Source organism: Camelina sativa, chromosome 2, assembly GCF_030686135.1.
Source record: "Camelina sativa cultivar CO46 ecotype springtype chromosome 2, ASM3068613v1".
Classification (NCBI taxonomy): Eukaryota; Viridiplantae; Streptophyta; class Magnoliopsida; order Brassicales; family Brassicaceae; genus Camelina; species Camelina sativa.
Genome location: NC_141881.1, coordinates 19,962,326 through 19,982,180, shown reverse-complemented (window position 1 = coordinate 19,982,180; position 19,855 = coordinate 19,962,326). Strand labels below are relative to the sequence as shown.

Here is a 19,855-nt window from a genome sequence, read left to right as displayed (position 1 = left end):
GTTGGATATGTGTTGATGCCCTTTTGGTCACAATTAATATGTTTAGTTCGGTCAAAGAGGGTCAAAGTTCTCTTCTATTATATTGATGTCGAAACACAAAAGACGGGCTACAACGCGACTTAAACAGGTTACAAAGGTAGACGAGGATAGTAGACGAGCTGATATCTCGTCGATTCTCCAAGCTATGAGTTTAGAACCGTTGACTTTTGCTTGGACGAGCTAAGCTTTTGTACTTGCTGCACCAATTCTCCTGCTTTTCTCCGATCCCCTTTTCTACAGGCCGTACGCCCGTATTTATAGGGAATCGTGTCGGTTCGTCTAGGAAAAATACCATAATACCCTTTTCTCTTGAAAGGGATATTTATGGGCTTTTTCCTGGGCCGGGCCCTTTTGTTGGGGTTGGATCTACCCCTAACAATAGTCCCCCCCCCTCGCCTCTAGTTCGTAGTCTTTAGGCGAAGGACTGCGCGTGGGATGATATAGAATAGCGCGTGAAGGTGCAGTTTCCAACGTTGAGGGTCGAATCGTCGCGTTCGGTGCTTGGAGCGCGTGAAATCCGGAAGTTGGATCGTCATGGAGCGCGTGCTGCAATGATGACGTTTCCGGATTCTTCTTTCCCCCTCTATAAATATCGCTTCCTCTCTAATCTTGTTATCTTCTTCTCGTGTTTTTGGTGCTTCCGTCGTTCAGGTATTTTTCCATTCTTCTATCTCGTCGTTATATTGCTTTTAGTGTGTCGTCGCTTTTTTTATTATGAATTCTCCTCGATCCGCGTCGTCCAATCCCTCTGCCGGAAGTCACCTTCGACGAGCGACGACTTCTGAATCTAGCGGCTCTACCAGATCTGTTCGCCGTCGAACTCGTTCTCCAAGACCCTCTGACTCGTCTTCGACGGATTCGGATGCGGCTCAATTCGAAGAGATAAAGCGTCGTCTTGCTCCCGGATCTGCAGTCCCTAGCTCCTCAGGGCTTACGTTCAAGACTCCCTCCTTGATAGACGAGCCTTTGAACGATGGCCCGTCTTCTCCTAATTTGGACGATGTCCCTTTGCCAACCGTGAATCTCTTCAATCATATGCCGGCGACGTCGATAAAAATTGATGCGGCAGTTGACGCAGTTCGTATCGGGAAATTAAAAGTTGACGTGACAGTTGTTGCGGATTGTCCCAGGAAACTGAACACGAAGCCGAAGATTTTGATTCCGAACGCCTTCCAACGTCCCTGGGATGCACCTTCCGGTTTTATTTGTCTTTCAGAGAAATACTTCACCGAGTGCGGACTCACCTTTCCTCTTCCGTCTTTTTTGATGACGTATTTTGCTCGTCGAAAGGCGGCTATTTCCCAATTTGCCCCAGCGACCTTTCGAAATGCTGTCGGTCTTTCGATCATGGGCGAGGCTGCAAGGGTCAAGCTCACTTGTGATCACTTTGAAGAGTTGACGTGTCTGAATCCGTCGAGTCGGGAGAAGACTCCCGGGCTTTATTACGTAGCCTCGGGAAAGAAGACGACGCTCGTCGAGGGTGCCAAGGGTAAAACGTATAACTGGAAAGGCTCGTATTTCTTTTTGGAAGTTGCCGCGGGGGTTATGGAGGATCCGTCGATCCCTTGGTTTTCTGGGTGGAACCCTTCACCCGGTAGCCGACCCTTCTTGATTAGTTATCTTCACTTGCTTCCTTTGTTTTTTTTTTTTAACCTCCCCCTTTTTTTTTTTTTTTTTTTAAAAAATTTTCAGTTATTATTCCGAGGTGTTTGCTTCCATACCCTTCTTCTTTCCGAGCTGAAATAGACGCGATTAAGCTCCGTTGCCCCTTCGTTTGGCCGGGAACCGAGGGTAGAAAGGATCGTCCACGGAAGTCAGCATCCAGCCGAAGACCAAGAGGTACTATTTTTTTTTTTTGGTAGTACATATATACGTTGCGAGCTTTGTTTTGATATTGTCCCCATCTTATATTTTTTTTTTTTTTTTTTTTTTTAGCTGAGACTATGGGGAAACTGAACTTGAACGTCCCTAATGCATCCGCTCGCTATCGCCAAGCTCCAGAGCCGTCGTCTCGGTCGGCTCCCCGTCAGGAAGTTCGTCGAGGTTCCGATCCCCCAGCTGCAGGATCGTCCAAAAAGGTCCCCCCTTCCCCTCGTCGAGCTGTGGATGATCCTTCACGGACGCGTCAAAGGTCTCCCCCGCCTACCCGCCACACCGGCCCTGAAGAGACGCTTCCAAGGAGGAAGGTGGACGGGACTCCTGGTCGCATTGCCGACCCTCCACAAAGGTCACAGAAAAGGAAAGATGGCCCTGAACAAGAGCCGTCTGTCCCACTGAAGAAGTCAAAGTCGGTCGACTTCAGCTGGGACTTTGCTCATTCATCTGGAGCTCGTCCCTTTCCATCTGACTCGCATTCTTGTGCCGAGTTGTTTCGGAAGATCCATTATGGCGAAGGTCGTCTCTCTTCTGTTGAAAGGATGAAAGAGTCTGACGCTGTCACCGAAGTTGCTCAAGCATCTTTTGAGGTTCGTCGGTTAAATCAATTCGCTTCGCAGATCTTCCTTGAGTATATTTCAATCCTTTTCTTCTTTCTTTTTTTTTTAACAGTTTATTGCGCGTATTAACCGCATGGCCACCCGCTACGAACGTCGTGTTCGAGACCTGGAACGTTCAGGGGCGTCGAATGAGAGGATTGAGCGCCTCGAGGCTCAATTGGGGGAGGCAGTTCGGTCCAACCAGAGGCTTAGCGACCTTGTGGCCAAGCTCGAACATCACCGGAGTGGGCTTATCAAAGAACGGGATTCTCTTTCGACGAAGCTTAAGGAGTCCGAAGCTTCCTGCAATGGTCTGAAGCTCACCCTTAGCTCGGAGACGAGAAGGCTCAGGGCTCGGCGTGATGAATATGGGCACCATGAGCGAATCAATGCCTTTCACGAGGTGGCCCGTCGCGTGCAGAGGCTCCTATCGAAGCATAAAAGCCACGCCGAAGCGGTTGAAGCGCCGCGGGAGAAATTCCTCGAATACAACCAAGCTGTTGGGAACGTTCAAATGCTGGAAACGCTCGCCGCCGAGGTCGAATTTCCTTGCTTGATGAGGAGCTTAAGGGCCAGGTCGTGGCCGTGATGAATCAGCTGAAGGACGAGGTTGGAGAGTTTGATCTGCCGGACATCTCCGAGGCTGATTTTGACTTGTCTCAGATTTTCGCCGGGCCTCTTCCCCCAATTCCAACTTGGATCGCTTCCCCAATCAGCGGGAATACGGAGGGTCATACTGATGAGGGCGGGGATGAAAGGTCGGAGAGTGGGGAGATCGGGGGTGAAGAACTGGACGAGCAGGAGCAGGTTGACGACCGTCCTTCAGACGGAGTTGAGGCGCAAGTCACCGACCAACCTTCTCATGGAGTCGAGGAGCAGGTTCCGGACTGTTCTGCCGACGGGTTACCTCGTCCTTCCACTCTTGGGCGCGAGTCTCCGGTTGCTGGCCTAGTCTCGTGATCAGTGTTGTCGCCGTGTTGAGGGGTTGGCTCCCTCGTACTATCTTTCTTTTGCCGTGTTTTGGGGTCGGCTCCCTCGTACTTTATGCGCCGTGTTTTGGGGTCGGCTCCCTCGTACTTTATGCGCCGTGTATAGGGGTCGGCTCCCTTGAAAACTTTATTCGTCCTTTTGGGGGCATTAATTGAGGGTCTCATTTAATGCTTTATTTTTGAAGTGTTGTTTATTGGATTTATTGGTCTCCTTTAATGCTTTTTCCGTTTTGGGAACTTGCGCCTGTTAGGACTTGTGCTCCCCGTCCTATAAATAGCCTTTGTGTTTCCTTTCAATCCTATCTTGGTGAGTTTGTTGTTTTTGTAGGAAGAAGAGAGTTGCTCTAATGCCGGTGACGACAAGATCGGCGTGGTTGCGCAGGGCGCGGGAACAGCTCGGCGTTAGATCCGACAAGGTGATTCAATCAGAACTTAACTATTATAATGCTCGCATTCAGCGACTAAGGGCTTACGTCATTGCCACCCGTCATTCGTTCGAACGTTACTACGACTTCTGTCATATTGACGGGGTTGTTGAATGTCTTGAAACGCTGATTGACGAAGGGTTTTTCTTTCCGAAGTGGCGATGGGATCGTTTGGTGGAAGAACGCACCCGGCGCGAAGATTTATGTGAGGAAGTGGTAATTCCCGCACTCGAGCAGGGCGACCTTGATACCCTTGGTCGGAGGCCGTTTGAGGAACGAGAGGAGATCGAAGCCTGTCGTGATCGTATCGACGTGCTTCGCCGCTACGTGACGCAGTTGGAGAGCACAAACCACTATTTTAGCGAAAGTAGTCGCGTCGAAGGGATTTGTGCGTACCTCGAGGACATGGTTGGGCGAGGCATGGCTGTTCCGATGGATCTGCTGAAGGATGTGAAAGAGTCATGCCGCTATTGGCAGACAACAATTGGCGGGTTGGAATTTGACGAGCCTTCCAATGCCGATCTAGGAATTGAATGACTTGTTTTCTGTTGTTGTAGCTCTTTCCTCTCCTTTTATGTTTTTTGGTTTGTGCCGTAATGGGGTCGGTGCCCTCATCAGCCTTGCATCCTCCCCTTTAAATCAAAGTTCGTACTCCTGAGAGTTCTACTTTTACTTGACTCCAATATTTTTTTTTTAACCTCGCCCTTTTTTTTTGTGGTGGTCGGCTGATCTCTTTTATGCGAGTTAGACTCGGCTTAATATAACCGGGGGCGACCGTTAATAGTCGGCTTATCCTTTAGTTCGAGTTACGACTCGGCTTAATATAACCAGGGGCGACCGTTAACAGTCGGCTTATCCTTTGGTGCGAGTTGCGACTCGGCTTAGTATAACCAGGGGCGACCGTTAACAGTCGGCTTATCCTTTGGTGCAAGTTGCGACTCGGCTTAGAATAATACGTCGGAACGTCGGGTCATTACCGGGCCAGGGTAATGACTAAAATAATTCACAAACGATGATTCATTCTTTTGAAAAAGAAATTTTATATTATTGGCGGCTGTGTCCCGTAGAATGGGACTGCCTACGTACCCTCCGATCAGGAAGGATCAAGCCGTTCGTAGTTCACATTTACATGTTTATTTAAACTATAGAAAGGACGAGCCGGATATAGCCGAGCTCGCTTGGTGATTTTCAGTAGTAGTAGCGCTTGACATGCATCGAATTCCAAGATCTCGGCACTGGTTTGCCGCCCATTGTTAAGAGTTCGTATACGCCGGGATGGACGACCTTGGATACTAGATATGGACCCTCCCAATTGGCTCCCATTTTTCCGGCATCTGGTTCGGCAGTATTTTCGAAGACTTTACGGAGGACGAGATCCCCTTCGTCGAAATGCCGGTTGTGAACTTTCTTGTTGTAGTACTTAGCTGCGGCGAGCTGGTAGTTTTGGATTCGTAGGAGTGCTTTGTCTCGTTCCTCTTCCAACTCGTCGAGTCTATCCATTTGCATCTGACTGTTAAGTGCGGTGTTTTGGACGAGCATTGTTCGTCGGAGGCTGGAACTGCCAACCTCAGCGGGTGCCATTGCTTCCATCCCGTAGGCTAAAGAGAATGGGGTTTGGTTAGTGGATGTCCGTGGGGTCGTTCGGTAGGACCAAAGTACTCCGTCAAGCTCATCGGCCCAGGCACCCTTCTTGGCGTCTAGTCTTTTCTTTAGGCCATCGAGTATAGTCTTGTTGGTAGCTTCGGCTTGGTCGTTTCCTTGCGGATACCTCGGCGTCGACTTGCTTAGTTTGACTCGCCATCGTGCACAAAAATTTTCGAATTGCAGGGAGATAAACTGCGACCCGTTGTCGGTGACTATCTCGTACGGGAGACCGTGGCGACAGATTACATATTTCCAGACGAAGAGTTGGACGTCCCTCGCTTTGATATTTGCGTAAGACTCGGCCTCGACCCACTTGGTGAAGTAATCGGTAAGGACGAGTATATATCGTTTTTGTCTAGAAGTTGGTAGCGGGCCAATGATGTCCATCGCCCAGCGCATGAAAGGGTAAGGAGCTACTCCGGTTCGTAGGAGTTCAGTCGGCTGATGAATAATGGGGGCGTGTCGCTGGCATTTTTCACACTTGGCGACGAACTTTTCGTAGTCAGATATCATCGTTGGCCAGTAATGACCATGCTTCCTGATTCGCAGTGCCAAGGCTCGGCCACCTGAGTGATTTCCTCCGGCCCCTTCATGCATTTCCATCATGACGCGCTCGGTGTCGTTGCCGTGTATGCAGAGCAAAAGGGCTCCTGCCGCCGTCCATCGTAACAAATGATCCTTCATTAAGGTGTAGTGGGCGGCCTTGGCTTTTAATCGTCGTTTAGCCCATTTGTCTGTTGGCACGTCGCCATCGGCTAAGTATGCTCGGATTTCGACTCGCCAGTCTGTCGCGTCGCTGTCTGAGGCAGCTTCGCATCCTCGGCGTGACCTCTTCGTTCGATAAGTCGTCCTAATTTCATTGGGCTGGTGGAGTGCGAGGCAAGTCTCGGGATATGTTTCGCTTATGCTCGGCGTATCTATGCTATCCACCGGGATGATCCGCCGAAGGTCGGGATCCGATGTTGAAGCGAGTGCTGCCAAAGCGTCGGCCGGGGCATTGTCTCCTCTGGGAATTTTGATGAGCTCAAATTCGTCGAAGCGTTTTGACAAAATCCTAACGACGTCGAGGTAGGCGGCCATAGGTTCACTTTTGGTATCATACTCTCCACTGAACTGGTTGGCGACTAACTGAGAGTCGCAGAAAGCTCTTATCCGCTTGATCTGCATTCCGTTGGCGAGCTTTAGACCGGCGATGAGTGCTTCTTACTCGGCGACGTTATTGGTTGCTTGGAATCGGAGACGAAAGGATTGCTCCAAAATTTCTCCGGTCGGCGAAGTTAGTCGAATTCCTATACCTGATCCAAGATGAGAGGATGCCCCGTCCACATGTAGGGTCCACCGGTCATCTGACGGGTCAGTGGGTGTTGGTTCGGCTTCCCCGAACGGTAGTTCAATCAGAAAGTCAGCGAGTACTTGGGACTTTGCAGCTGGACGAGTTCGATACTCGATGTCGTACTCGCTAAGTTCAATTGCCCATTTGGTTAGTCGCCCGATTGATTCGGGCTGTGCAGTATGGATCGTAAAGGTTGGCTGGACAGGACAGCGACAGTGTGCGACTAGAAATACGGTCGGAGCTTTCTTGCGGACGTGACGACTGCCAATGCAACCTTCTTGACTGTCGGGTAACGAGTTTCCGCGTCGTTGAGTGATTTGCTTATATAAAAGATGGGTCGTTGCTCTCCTCAATCGTCTTTAACGAGTACACCGCTGACGGCCGACTCTGAGACCGCAATATAAAGAAACAAGATTTCGTCGAGCTCTGGTTTTGCTAAGATCGGTGGGGTCGAGAAGTAGTTCTTTAGCTCGTTGAACGCGCTATGACAGGCCTCGGTCCACTCGAACTTGCCCTTTGTTTTGAGAAGCTGGTAAAATGGTAGACACTTGTCGGTTGATCTGGATATAAAACGGTTTAGAGCAGCGATCCGTCCAGTTAATCGTTGTACTTCTCTGGCGTTCTTTGGTTGTGGTAGATCGATGATTGCCTTAATTTGCTTCGGGTTCGCCTCGATGCCTCGTCTGGTTACCAGGTACCCAAGGAATTTGCCGGATTTGACTGCAAATGTGCATTTGGCCGGATTAAGCTTCATCCCATACTTGTTGAGGGTATCGAAGCATTGTCGCAGATGAGTGATATGATCCTTTGCGTGCTGTGACTTGACGAGCATATCGTCGATGTAGACCTCCATAGTCCGGCCGAGTTGCTCGGCGAACATCTTATTGACTAACCGTTGATACGTCGCTCCCGCATTTTTAAGGCCGAAAGGCATGACCTTGTAGCAGTACGTCCCTCTATCTGTGATAAACGATGTTTTTTCCTGGTCGTCCTTGTGCATTAGAATCTGGTTGTAACCGGAGAAGGCGTCCATAAAGGTTAACAGCTCGTTGCCTGCAGTCGCTTCGACGAGCTGATCGATTCTTGGCAATGGGAAACTATCCTTTGGGCAAGCTTTATTAAGGTCGGTAAAATCGACGCAGATTCGCCACTTTTTTTTTTTGACGACCACCGGATTAGCTAGCCACTCTGGATATTTTACTTCCTTGATTGACCCGGCGCCGAGGAGTTTGTAAACTTCGTCGTTCACTGCTTGCGATCTTTCAGAGCCTAACTTGCGCCGTTTCTGTTTGATCGGCTTATGCGTCGGGTCGGCATTGAGCTCATGGGTCGTGACACTTGGGTCGATTCCTTTCATGTAAGCCACGCTCCATGCGAACGTTGAGATGTTAGTCCTGAGGAAGAGTATCAACTCGTTCCTCATGGCGGATGTTATCTCCGTGCCGATATTGACGCATCGTTTCTTGTCGTTCTCGTCTAGGATCACCTCTTCGACCGCGGCAATGCCCTGTTGGACGGCAGTCGGCTTCCCGTCTGTCGGTGACGTGCTACTGTCGCCGACCTGCTGCTTTGATTGCTATAATTTCTTTCCGGTGCGAAGCTTATGCTCGATCAGGAAGCAGGCCCGTGCAGTTTGCTGATTGCCACGCAGTGTGTATATTCCTTTCGAAGTTGGGAACTTAACGCACTGATGATATGTTGACGGGACAGCTTTCATCTTGTGGAGCCATGGGGTTCCAAGGATGACGTTGTAGATCGTTGGCTTGTCGATAACTGCGAACCGAAAGTATCTGGCTATCCCCCCAACGAAGATTGGTAAGGTGATGGTGCCGACGGACATAGGATGATCCCGTCGAAGCCGGTTAAAGAGTGACATTCTGGCATAATGTCCCGTTCGCCGACTTCCATTTTGGCCAACACGTCTCTGAAGATGACGTTGACTGAGCTTCCAGTGTCGATCAATATTCTCGTCACCTCACTTTCGCCGATCAAGAGTTCGACGACCAATGGATCGTTATGTGGTAAATCCAAGCCTTCTAGATCTTTTCCGTCGAAAGTGATTGGCATGCCTTCAGCCTCGAACCTTGACGGCCAAGATTTCGTCATTTCAGCCTTCTTAGTATAATCTCTGATCGCTCTGACCGGATCGTTGCATCCGGCTATCCCGCCCATTATCATGTTGATTCGTCGTATCGTCGGAGGACGTTGGTCGGGCTTGCGGTCTGTATGCGGTCGTTTTTCGTTACCGCTGTTTTCGCGCCGTTCGGTGAGTAGGTTCTGAATTTCCATCTCGTCTTCGCTTTGGTCGGCTAGTACCTTTGAATCCTTGACGAATTTTCGAGCGATATATTCGGCGCGCTTGGCGTCGCTTCGTCCAGGTCGGGTTGTCTTGCTTCTGTCGGGCTCGACGACTATTGCTCCTTTCTTGTATCGCTCCATCAATACCTTCTGGAGGTAATGACACTCGTCAGTTGCGTGGGTTGTACTCTGATGGTAATCGCAGTACGGGGTTGCACTATTTTCACCTCCCTCTTTCCGTATATACTTGTTTTCACCGATCGCAAAAGTTCGGCGAGTTCGATCTTGGTTTCTGACGAAATGTTGTCGAGGCTCGACGTAGTCAACTTTTGAAGCTGCGGCTACTAGCTGTTTGGGCGTCGCACTTGCCTCTAGGGAATGCTTCTTAGCATTGATAGCTTTCTCTTCCTCGAGTCCAATGTGTTTTGCAGCTCGGAGTAATGCCTCGGATATGGTCTCGATGTGCGTTAAAGACAGCTCTTCCTTGAACCGAGATTCATACCAGAGCGCATTTCGAAGTGCGACAATTGCGGCAGCGTCCGGAATTGAAATGTTGACGTAAACTTCCTTGAATCGCCCTATAAAGGACCGAAGCGATTCTCCCTTGTGCTGAGTTAAGGCGTATAAGTCGGCATGGGAATTCTTATCCTCGAACAAAACAGAAAACTGCTTCAAAAATTTGGTTATCAACTCCCTGATACTATCGATTGATCCGGGTGGGAGTCTCGAGAACCAACTCAATGCGGTTCCTGTTAGATGCTCGGCGAAAACTTGACAAGCTCCAGCGTCGTATTCCGCCGGGCTGAACTGTAAAGGGCCGAGGGCTACGCCAAAGGTGAGTAAGAAATCTCGCGGGTCGACTGTTCCGTCATAGTGACCCAACCGTGGCTTGACTGCCCGTCTGACCGTCGTCGTAGCGAGTCTCCGAGAGAACGGAGTTCGCTGTGTTGCTTCGAACATAAGTCCGACTTGGGGTGCCTTATCCGTTGCTTTTTGAATCATTGCGGCCATTTCTTTCATTTGCTCTTTGATTTCTTTTAGCTCGGCGTCCTTCGTTAGATCGGTTACGTCGTTATTCCGCTCGATAGGGTGCTGGGCAGGATTACGTCCTAATCCGCTGGTTTGCACATACGACCCTGGCGTTGTTCTTACCGAGGTGAAGTTCACTGGGTTGAGCCGAGCGTTGTTGAGATGGTTGATTTCATCTTCCGAGTTAAGCTGTGCCGCAGTGAGTGCATCCAAACGGTTGTTTGTTCGCTCTTCCTGCTGGTCAAGGCGTGTTAAGATCCCTCGGAACAGCTCGTCTATACTAGAGACGGGCTGGTTGTTGAGCAAAGAAAGTTGTGTCGGCGCCTGTGGTGCCTCTACGGTCGCCGGGGTCGTCAAATTTGTAGCTATGACGAAGGTCTCCGGACTTTCTACTGTCACGGTCTTTCTTGGAGCGTCTGGCGTGGGAAGGACTGTCTGCTTCGCTTGATCCGTTGCCGGGGTTATCGTTCCCCCCGACGAGCTTGCTTCTTTGCTTCTTTCCTTGTCAATTATTGTCATCCTGTCCAGTCGGTGTAGGTCCGTTCTTCAATTTTTTTAGAAAACTTTGACTTGGCTCTCCCTTCCTGGCGCGCCAAATTGTTGATGTCCCTTTTGGTCACAATTAATATGTTTAGTTCGGTCAAAGAGGGTCGAAGTTCTCTTCTATTATATTGATGTCGAAACACAAAAGACGGGCTACAACGCGACTTAAACGGGTTACAAAGGTAGACGAGGATAGTAGACGAGCTGATATCTCGTCGATTCTCCAAGCTATGAGTTTAGAACCGTTGACTTTTGCTTGGACGAGCTAAGCTTTTGTACTTGCTGCACGAATTCTCCTGCTTTTCTCCGATCCCCTTTTCTACAGGCCGTACGCCCGTATTTATAGGGAATCGTGTCGGTTCGTCTAGGAAAAATACCATAATACCCTTTTCTCTTGAAAGGGATATTTATGGGCTTTTTCCTGGGCCGGGCCCTTTTGTTGGGATTGGATCTACCCCTAACAATATGGATATCGTCCTTAGTTGGCAAGTGATTTATAATAACCTAGGATATCATAATATCATCTCTGTCGGATTTTTATTCATATGCTAGCTTTTGTTTTTCTCTTTCTTTTTTATCTTATTGACTTGTGGATTTGATGAACTAGAAAGATGCCTTTTTCTCTCTGTCGAACAACAAACCATAAAATAAATTGTAATAATTCTACCAACCAAACTAAACTGCATCTACACAAATTTACGCGACTCATGCATATAGTATTCTTTTTTCTAACGTCGTTTATGTATTTTTGTTTTGTGCAATGTTCTTTTTGGTTGATTGCAAGAGGATTTAGGCTTTCCACATGTACAAATCCTTGTTGAAATATCGGATCAGAAAATATATGATATGTTTTCTAACTTGATCTTATAATGTGTCGTTTTGCATTTGTTTCGCTTGTTACTTTGTTTGATATAGTAGTAAAACTTCTCTTTTAACAATAAGAAAAATTAGGAATCATTTGATTTAAGCTGGTTTCCATAAAAAGTTAGCTAATTTAATTCATAAGAAGGGAATTACAATTACTGTATGTCTCTTTACTTTAGTCATTAATATGGACTTACTTAAGCTTTTTCAGTATGTAGAGCATATTTTTTTCTCATTAAGTATAAACAAAAACACTGATTAATGTAAAAGATAATTACTCTTAGTGTTCTCTGATTTCCATTGAGTATTAACTTTACGAATAAATTCTTCAACTCGTCTTCGAAGCACAACCTCCATTTCGCTCTCATTCTCTTCTTCTACTACTAAGCTCCCTTTCTCGTCCTTCTCCGATAAACCTAAACCGGGTTTCAACGTTAACGATTTCTCAGAACCGGCTGGTTTGGAGGAGAGAGTTGACTTAGATATCAGCCCTGGTTCTTGTAAACCGGGCATAGAGGTGAGATTCGATTTCGGTACCAAAACGGATTTTTGAAAACCGGGTTTGTAAGAGGGAACCGGCTCAGAGATAAAACCGGATTTCTCATAATCGGGTTTGGGAGAGACATTCGACTCAGATTTCAACACGGAATTTTCAAAACCGGGCTTGGAAGAGAGAATCGGTGTTTCAACACCGGGTTTGGGAGACACATTCAACTCAGATTTCAACACGGAATTTTCAAAACCGGGCTTGGAAGAGAGAACCGGTATTTCAACACCAGGTTTGGGAGAGACATTCAACTCAGATTTCAACACGGAATTTTCAAAACCGGGCTTGGAAGAGAGAACCGAGTCAGAGAACATCAGGGAACCGGGATTTGATTTGTCTTGAGAACCCGGTTTAGAGGAGTTGCCCATGAGGATCAAGATGATGATAAAGTTGCAGAAAAGGAACATGAATAGAGAATTGGAAGTAGTCTTGTTGACAAGCTCCAAAACTGAATCTATCATCTTCTTTAATCAAGAAAAAAAAAAACAGAGAGATTGAGAGAAATTGAGAAAGAAGAAGAAGAAGAAAGGTGGTTTGTGCGAAAGAGACGGGTTGAAAAGAGGTATAAATGGAGGATGAGAGACTTCTAAGACAAGTTCGATGATGACAAAGACTGCTGAATAAAGTTGTTGGAATCTGATTGTTTAATGAGAAATTTCAACAAGTGATTAATATCAACTCCTTGCCAGCTAAGTTGTACATAAGTAAGTATCCAAGTCCTCTTAACAACTATAAGTCTTTCTTTTATAACACATGGTTCTTTCTTAATTCAAGTATTTATAATTACTACATTATAAATAAAACAATACTGAAAATAGTACACATGGGTCTCTAATATCAAAGCATGATTGTGATATGTGAAAATGTATTCCACAGTATATTCTATGGTTGGTTGGACTATTTTAGATTAAAATATTAAATAGTAAGGATAAAAATTCTTAATATACACACTATTAGGGAAAAAAATTATGAATTAAGAATGGGAAAAAGTATGTATTAATGATGATCTATTAACGTAGATATTTAAAAATTGGTCGATGTCAAAAAAAAAAAAAAAAGAGGCTTCGCATCAATAGTCTATATATATAATTTGAAAATTATTATAGATTTTTACACACTTAAATGAGTAGGAAATGGAATCAAGAAGTTAGGATATAGTACTATGACTATCACATACTGATCTTTTTCAAGTTTCTTGTCTTACATACATATCTCTCGATCTTTTTAAAATGTTTTACATTACTAAAACTTAAAAAAAAAAAAATTTTGAAAAGACAATTGGTGAAAATGTTATTTTAACGAATGAATTTGGTATAGTTTAAGTGAAGTTGCAATTATTTGAGTTAAGTTAATTAATTTACATATTCAACATTATATCACACGATTAGTTTATCTTTTTATAGTATCATTATCATATGTTCGTTCTATAACTATTTTCAAAGATTTAGTAAACTGATTTCGATTTACTTGATTCCAAGGCTTGTGGTGCGATTGGATTGACCAAAAATTTTATGTTGACCTTAATCTAATATAACATGCGTTGACATTGTCTAATATTGTTTGTTAAAAGGAGGTTTGTCTAATACAGTAAAACCTCTATAAATTAATACTCTATAAATTAATAAACACTATAAATTAATAAATTTTACTGGTCCTAAGTCGGGCCAATGTAAAAATTAACAAAATTCGATAAGATAATAAGATAATATTTTTTTTTGAAATCCCTATGTAAATTATGGTCCCAATAATATCATAAATTAATAATCATGTAAATTTACATATATATATATATATATTGATATAATAATGTATGTTTCTCCTAAAGCTTATTTCTATATAACAATTGTAATGTTGTATTTTCAAACTATAATTATATCTCTAAAATATTCTATAACATGTCATAAAAATAGTTAAATTTTTAAAGTTTTCAATTTATAGATATGCATCATTTACAATTTGATAATTTGACAGACTATTAAAATAGGACAATTGATACTATTATTCATAAATCTGAATTTATGTATGTCATGTGTATAACTCAATTTGTCTATAGTATTTGTAATTAATTGTCAAATAATTTTTCTAAATATTACAAGTTCAATTCCTAAACCATAAAATTTACAACATCCAAAACTCTAATCTTATTTTGCTAAAATTGTCTCAATTCATATTTTTAAAAAAATTTAAACAATTAAAATATATCTATAAATTAATAATTATTAATTTACACTATAAAATAATAATTATTAATTTATAGATAAATTAATATCACTATAAATTAATAAAATGTCTTGGTCTCAACATTATTAATTTATAGAGGTTTTACTGTATGTTGAGGAATTTACTCATGTTTTTTTTCCTGACTTATCGGCTTTGTTTGTTTGGATTTATCTCTGATTTTATTTGTCATTTTTTATATTTATTTTGGTAAAATCTTAAGAGATGAAACTATATATAATTGTAGCAAGAGAGAGAGATCAATCCAAATAACATACTCCGTTTTTCTATAATTAATTCGTAAAATTCTATATTACCAAAAAAAAACTTTAGTGAAATATCCATTTTTTAGAAAATAAAATTCAATAATAATACAAATTAAAACAAAGAAAGGAAAAACCGAATAAAGCCACTGTTCCGGCTTCTGCAATCGTCTTCGCTGCCAGTTTGGTCTATACCAAAATCGGCAAAGTTCTTCATTGCAATGAAGACCACGACCGATGGAATTGATGAGATGGTGGTCTTCCTCTATATTAAGACCACCATTATCATCTCTTTCTCTTTATCTACTCCCCTTGTCTATGTTACTGCTTTCTTAAATTAATTAGGTTATATATTGAATTTGATATACTATAATTATAAAATAAGGTAGTAACTCATTAATTGAAACAATTATTAAAAAAAATTATGGGAGACAACTTGTGCATATGTTGTTCAACTATGCATATGTAGCATTTTGTATGAAAAATAGTGATTCAGCACTATAAGACGTAAAAGCTGATATATAAGAGGACCTGGTAATACTTGCATTAAAACAACATATACGGAGGCTCAAAACAATCATAAAATTAGATTTTTTTTTTGTGGCGAGCTATCTTAAAAGCCTCCACTATTGTCGAGCATTTAAGTGTTCATGGTATTCCCATGAATCTTTGTTATCAAATATTTGAAGTTGCAATTGAACTATTTGCCATGTTTTACTCAATTTCATTGTTGCAAAATTTTTTTTGCCTTTGATTACATTCCTTGGCCGCAAAATAGTTTATCTCCTTCATTTTTCTGATATATATGTATTTTTTGTTGAATGTTATATAGATTATGCTCTTTGATATGCTCAAATTTATCCTAGAGCTACTCTCTCAAATAGATCAATTGTAGTACTTATTGGTTGAATTTGATAAGGACTCTAGATTACGGAATAGGTTATTTAGTTTCAAATTAACCTAAACCAAATTAATTGTTTTGAAATAAGATGCAAGAAAATAAATTAACAAAAGAGTGTATTCAATAGAAGGAGAGATAAGTTCAGTGAATTTCTCAAGTAATTCAGAATTGCAGATTAAAATGTCACAATAATTAAGAACATATTCTAAAACTTAAATCAGAATGATAAATTAACTAGCTTTTGTTGCAGAAGTTATCTATGTCTAAATCTAGAATTCTAAACTTCTTTGCTAAATTCAACAATTCAGACAAGCATTAAATTCAAGTTTGATAAGTTCACAAAATCTCTAAACCAAATTTATTTGCGAATAAGTAGTTTGCTCATCTAAAATAACATAAACCTACAAAGACTTGAAATATACTCTAAAAATACCAAAAAAAAACTCTATAAATCAAACTTATATCATGACCAAAAACCCTATAAACCATGATATATCACTCTCATTCTATCTCGTATAAAAGAAGGTATTCTTAGATTTTGATATGGAAGAACTGTAATGCGATAATTTAGGAAAGTAAGAAAGTAAACATCATGATGGATGCAAATATACATACGAACTCTGAATTGGTAATGCAACCACTAGTCGCAAGAGATTTTTGAAGGGAAAATAGTTTAAACCTCATAAGAGAAATTTGACATGTAATGTACATGTTCCTTGGGGGAATGACAAGTCATTAAGCAGGCGAGCGTGAGTCTTACGAGATCATACTGGTCAACTTAAATGTCATTTTAGAAATGCATTTGTTGTGAATGATTGTAAATTTTTTTTTTTTTTTGGGAGAAAATGACTAGGGTAGAAATTAAAAAAGTTGTATTAGTAGAAATTAAACTTGGTGATATAATTATTGTCTTAGACAGTGATTACGACAAGAATTCTATCTCCGAGTTTATCTGCGGTTTGGGCATTATACTAATTATAGAATAGCTTAGCCATATGTTTTTCTTCATTGTCTCCCATCAAAGCAAAATGTCGGACCTATCGGACGCGTCAAATTTGCTTTTCCGGCCCATATATTCATTCATACAATGCCAATCACTATAAAAATACACTCAGCTGATCAGTAACACATAAGGTTTAGACTTTCATTATAGGAAACGACGAATATATATAGGCTGAAAATTATTATAGAATTTATCCTTGTCATCATTATCCCATTTTGACTTTAATTTGTGCTTACCAATGAGAGTGGTTTGAGTTTGATACCAAGATCTGAGAAGCAACAACATTAACTAAAGGTTTCTTGTCAACGGCCTCAAACCATCTTTGATCTTTCTCATATTCTAAACCCAACACAACAGGAGGCTTCGCATCAATTGTCTTTTTCATCTTGACTTATATTCAATAGTCTGCACAAGGGCTTGCATCTTTCATTTTCTCGAAATGAGTTTGGATTGCGTTCATCAAATTTAAGAACCGGTTCGAGATTCAACTAGAAAGAATCTACTCTAATCCATAAAACATTATATAGCATCCAGAAGAAAGTGATTCAAGATCAACAAGTTGATTTCTTAAAGAGTTCCAGCTTTGATCCAATCTTTCGATGGGGATGTATGTAAGATTCCCCGAATGAACAACTAATAATTCTTTTGTGGTCAGGTATTATAAGAACGAGAATGACTCAAACAAGAAAAACACAAAGAATTAAAACCCACATATGGCGCCCGTCGGCTCAACTTTCTTATGTTCCTCTTCATAAGAGTTCAAGTACTTTGGGTTATTATATATACTGCAATAACAATAATACCACCATAAAAACCATAAAAAATAAAGAGAGGCAAAATCCAACAAAGTCACACTGGTGTAACATAAATTAAACCATAATCTGAGAAAGCCAAAGAAACAAACTCAATTCACAACCCCAAAGTGAATCTTCCTTTAGACTTCGCTAACCTGAGCACTAGCCGCCTCCATCATACCATTGCGTATCTGGTCACTGATGTCCCTCACATGTCCTGGACCGTGAGGAAGAAACACTGTTGTGTTCTTTGAGGAATTTCCAAGGTCTCTTATAGTGTCAAAGTACTGTGTGATCATGATCAAGTCCATCACTTCTTTGGCTGATGTGCCTTCTACTTTGTCAGAGAAGTTCAATATGTTCTCCCTCAATCCGTCCGTGATTGCCTGCCTCTGTCTAGCCACTCCGACACCGCCTAAGTATTTGGCTTCCGCTTCTGCTTCAGCTCTCTTCACTTGGAGAATCTTCTCTGCTTCTCCTTTGTAAACACTCGCGAGCTGGAGCCTTTGGGCTGCATTTTAAGTATTTGACAAGCAATATAGAAATGTAAGTAGAAGTCTTAACAAAACATACTTCAATGAGTCCTATAATCATAAAAAGTATAAATTTTTCTATGCTTCAATGTGTAGGGAAACATTTTCCCCGGTAATGGAACTAAATTTTACCTGCATTGATTTCGTTCATAGCCTTGCGCACAGAAGGATCAGGAAGAATGTCAACCATTAGAATGTGCTCAATGCTGTATCCATAAGCACCCATCACCTGCAGAAACAATTCCAATCATGACCATTACAGAAATCTTCACCAGTCCCAAAAGAAGGATTATATGTTATCATTTTTCTAGTTTTCTCTATGCAATACACACATATCTATGATAACACTTCATAAGGGCTCAAAATCCACCCATTAGATATAGAGCTCAAATGTAGGATCACGACAAAACATCAAGAATCTCACACAACTGATACCTATATTACCAGGAACTCAGATTAAAAGTCTAAAACATGTCTACTTGAATAGTAATTAAAAGTCTATAACATGTCTACTTCAAAAACACTTTCTCAAGGCTCAGATTCATCCATTAGGCTCTGAATAAATGCAGGATCACGATAAAACATCAAGAATCTCACAAAATGATATCTTCTATCTTATTATGAGCAAAGAGTCTCTAAACATACACAAATGAATGAGATAATTAAAGGAACAACAATTCATACCTTCTCAAGCTCCTCAAGAACAGACTTGGCAACTTCACCCTTTTGTTCAAAAAGAGCATCTAGCGTCATCATTGGGACCAAAGCTCTAACCACTATGATTTCAAAAAACAAACATACAAGAAAAATCAATACTAATTATAAAAAAAGAAAAAAGAAAAAAAACAAATCTCTACAGAGAAGTAGAAAAAAAAAGTACCATCAAAGACATAAGCTTGGATCTGCTCTTTAGGGTTTTGAAGCTCATAAAACGCATCATCAGCACTAGCTTTCACTACACGGTACTGAATCGAACAAACCAGCTGCACAAACACATTATCCTACAACAACAACCAAAACAAAACACAAACCTAATTCAACATCACTTTTACAACAATAATACATAATAAAACAAAATTCCCAAAGATCAAAACAGAAGTAAGTGATCACAATTCACAAAACCTTAGTTTTGGTTTCAATCTTGACATCAAGAGAATTGATCCTAGTGGATAAAACTCCGGCAAGCCATTGACCAGCGAGAGGGTTAAAGAAATGACAACCTGGCTCAGCTATATGCTCGAATCGACCCCAACGTTCAACCACACCGACGCTCGCTTGATCAATACATCCACCGAGGAGACAATACGTGTTCCCCATCTCTACGCGTCACTCAAAACAAAACAAAAAAAGCTTTTCAAGAAGAAGGAAGAAGAAGAAGAACAAGTCTCGTTTATAAATCTGTGATCAAATTCCTTTTATTTAGATACCGTCCGATCAAGCGGTTTAGGAGAACTTGGACGGTTAGGATTAGTGAAGCTATACAATGTCCACGTCACCTATTTCTTCCTTCTTTAGATATTTTCGTATAATCCTTTTTTTGACCAAGGAAAAAGTATTTGGGGAAATTTGATATTTTCTGTGTTATCCAATACATAAGTCTTTAAAATTATGTTACCTTTATTTCTTAAATGGATTCACAGATGTAAATTTCATTGAATTTATAATTTTGTATCCAGATCTACATCCAATTTGTGACTTTATAAATTTGATATTGATTCATTCTCAATATCAAAAATAAAAAAGGTACCCTATAGAGTTTGTTAAACTAATTGAGTCACTTTTTTATTTATATTTCCAATAACTAGTTGGAAAGTTAATAAAAGGGAGGAATTAGAAGTTTATTATCACATTTAATCATAATACCAATGAAAATTAATCTGAATATTACAGGGTTTTTTTAACTACCCATCAATTATAATATATATAAATATTATAGATACTTTAAATTTTAAATAATAA

General features: G+C 41.7%; 4 protein-coding genes across 4 annotated transcripts; 1 reads left to right on the top strand and 3 right to left on the bottom strand.

Annotated features, from left to right (window-relative positions):
* Nucleotides 1-753: 753 nt before the first annotated feature.
* LOC147948901 (uncharacterized) lies at nucleotides 754-3,102 on the top strand. The gene is made up of 4 exons (XM_087469162.1): nucleotides 754-1,633; nucleotides 1,732-1,878; nucleotides 1,975-2,504; nucleotides 2,587-3,102. Exons 1-4 carry the CDS (start codon nucleotides 754-756, stop codon nucleotides 3,100-3,102), a joined length of 2,073 nt encoding a protein of 690 aa, XP_087325288.1.
* A 5,596-nt stretch (nucleotides 3,103-8,698) lies between these two features.
* On the bottom strand, nucleotides 8,699-10,750 carry LOC147948900 (uncharacterized). Its single transcript, XM_087469144.1, has one exon. The coding sequence runs from the start codon at nucleotides 10,748-10,750 to the stop codon at nucleotides 8,699-8,701; it is 2,052 nt and encodes a 683-aa protein (XP_087325270.1).
* A 996-nt stretch (nucleotides 10,751-11,746) lies between these two features.
* On the bottom strand, nucleotides 11,747-12,756 carry LOC147948899 (uncharacterized). Its single transcript, XM_087486219.1, has one exon. The coding sequence runs from the start codon at nucleotides 12,644-12,646 to the stop codon at nucleotides 11,897-11,899; it is 750 nt and encodes a 249-aa protein (XP_087342345.1). The 5' UTR covers nucleotides 12,647-12,756; the 3' UTR covers nucleotides 11,747-11,896.
* Nucleotides 12,757-17,269: 4,513 nt separating this feature from the next.
* Nucleotides 17,270-19,308, bottom strand: LOC104726315 (hypersensitive-induced response protein 4). The gene is made up of 5 exons (XM_010445151.3): nucleotides 19,019-19,308; nucleotides 18,777-18,897; nucleotides 18,581-18,672; nucleotides 18,029-18,125; nucleotides 17,270-17,874 (listed from the first exon to the last, which is right to left on the bottom strand). The coding sequence occupies exons 1-5, from the start codon at nucleotides 19,211-19,213 to the stop codon at nucleotides 17,504-17,506; spliced, it is 876 nt and encodes a 291-aa protein (XP_010443453.1). The 5' UTR covers nucleotides 19,214-19,308; the 3' UTR covers nucleotides 17,270-17,503.
* Nucleotides 19,309-19,855: the final 547 nt, after the last annotated feature.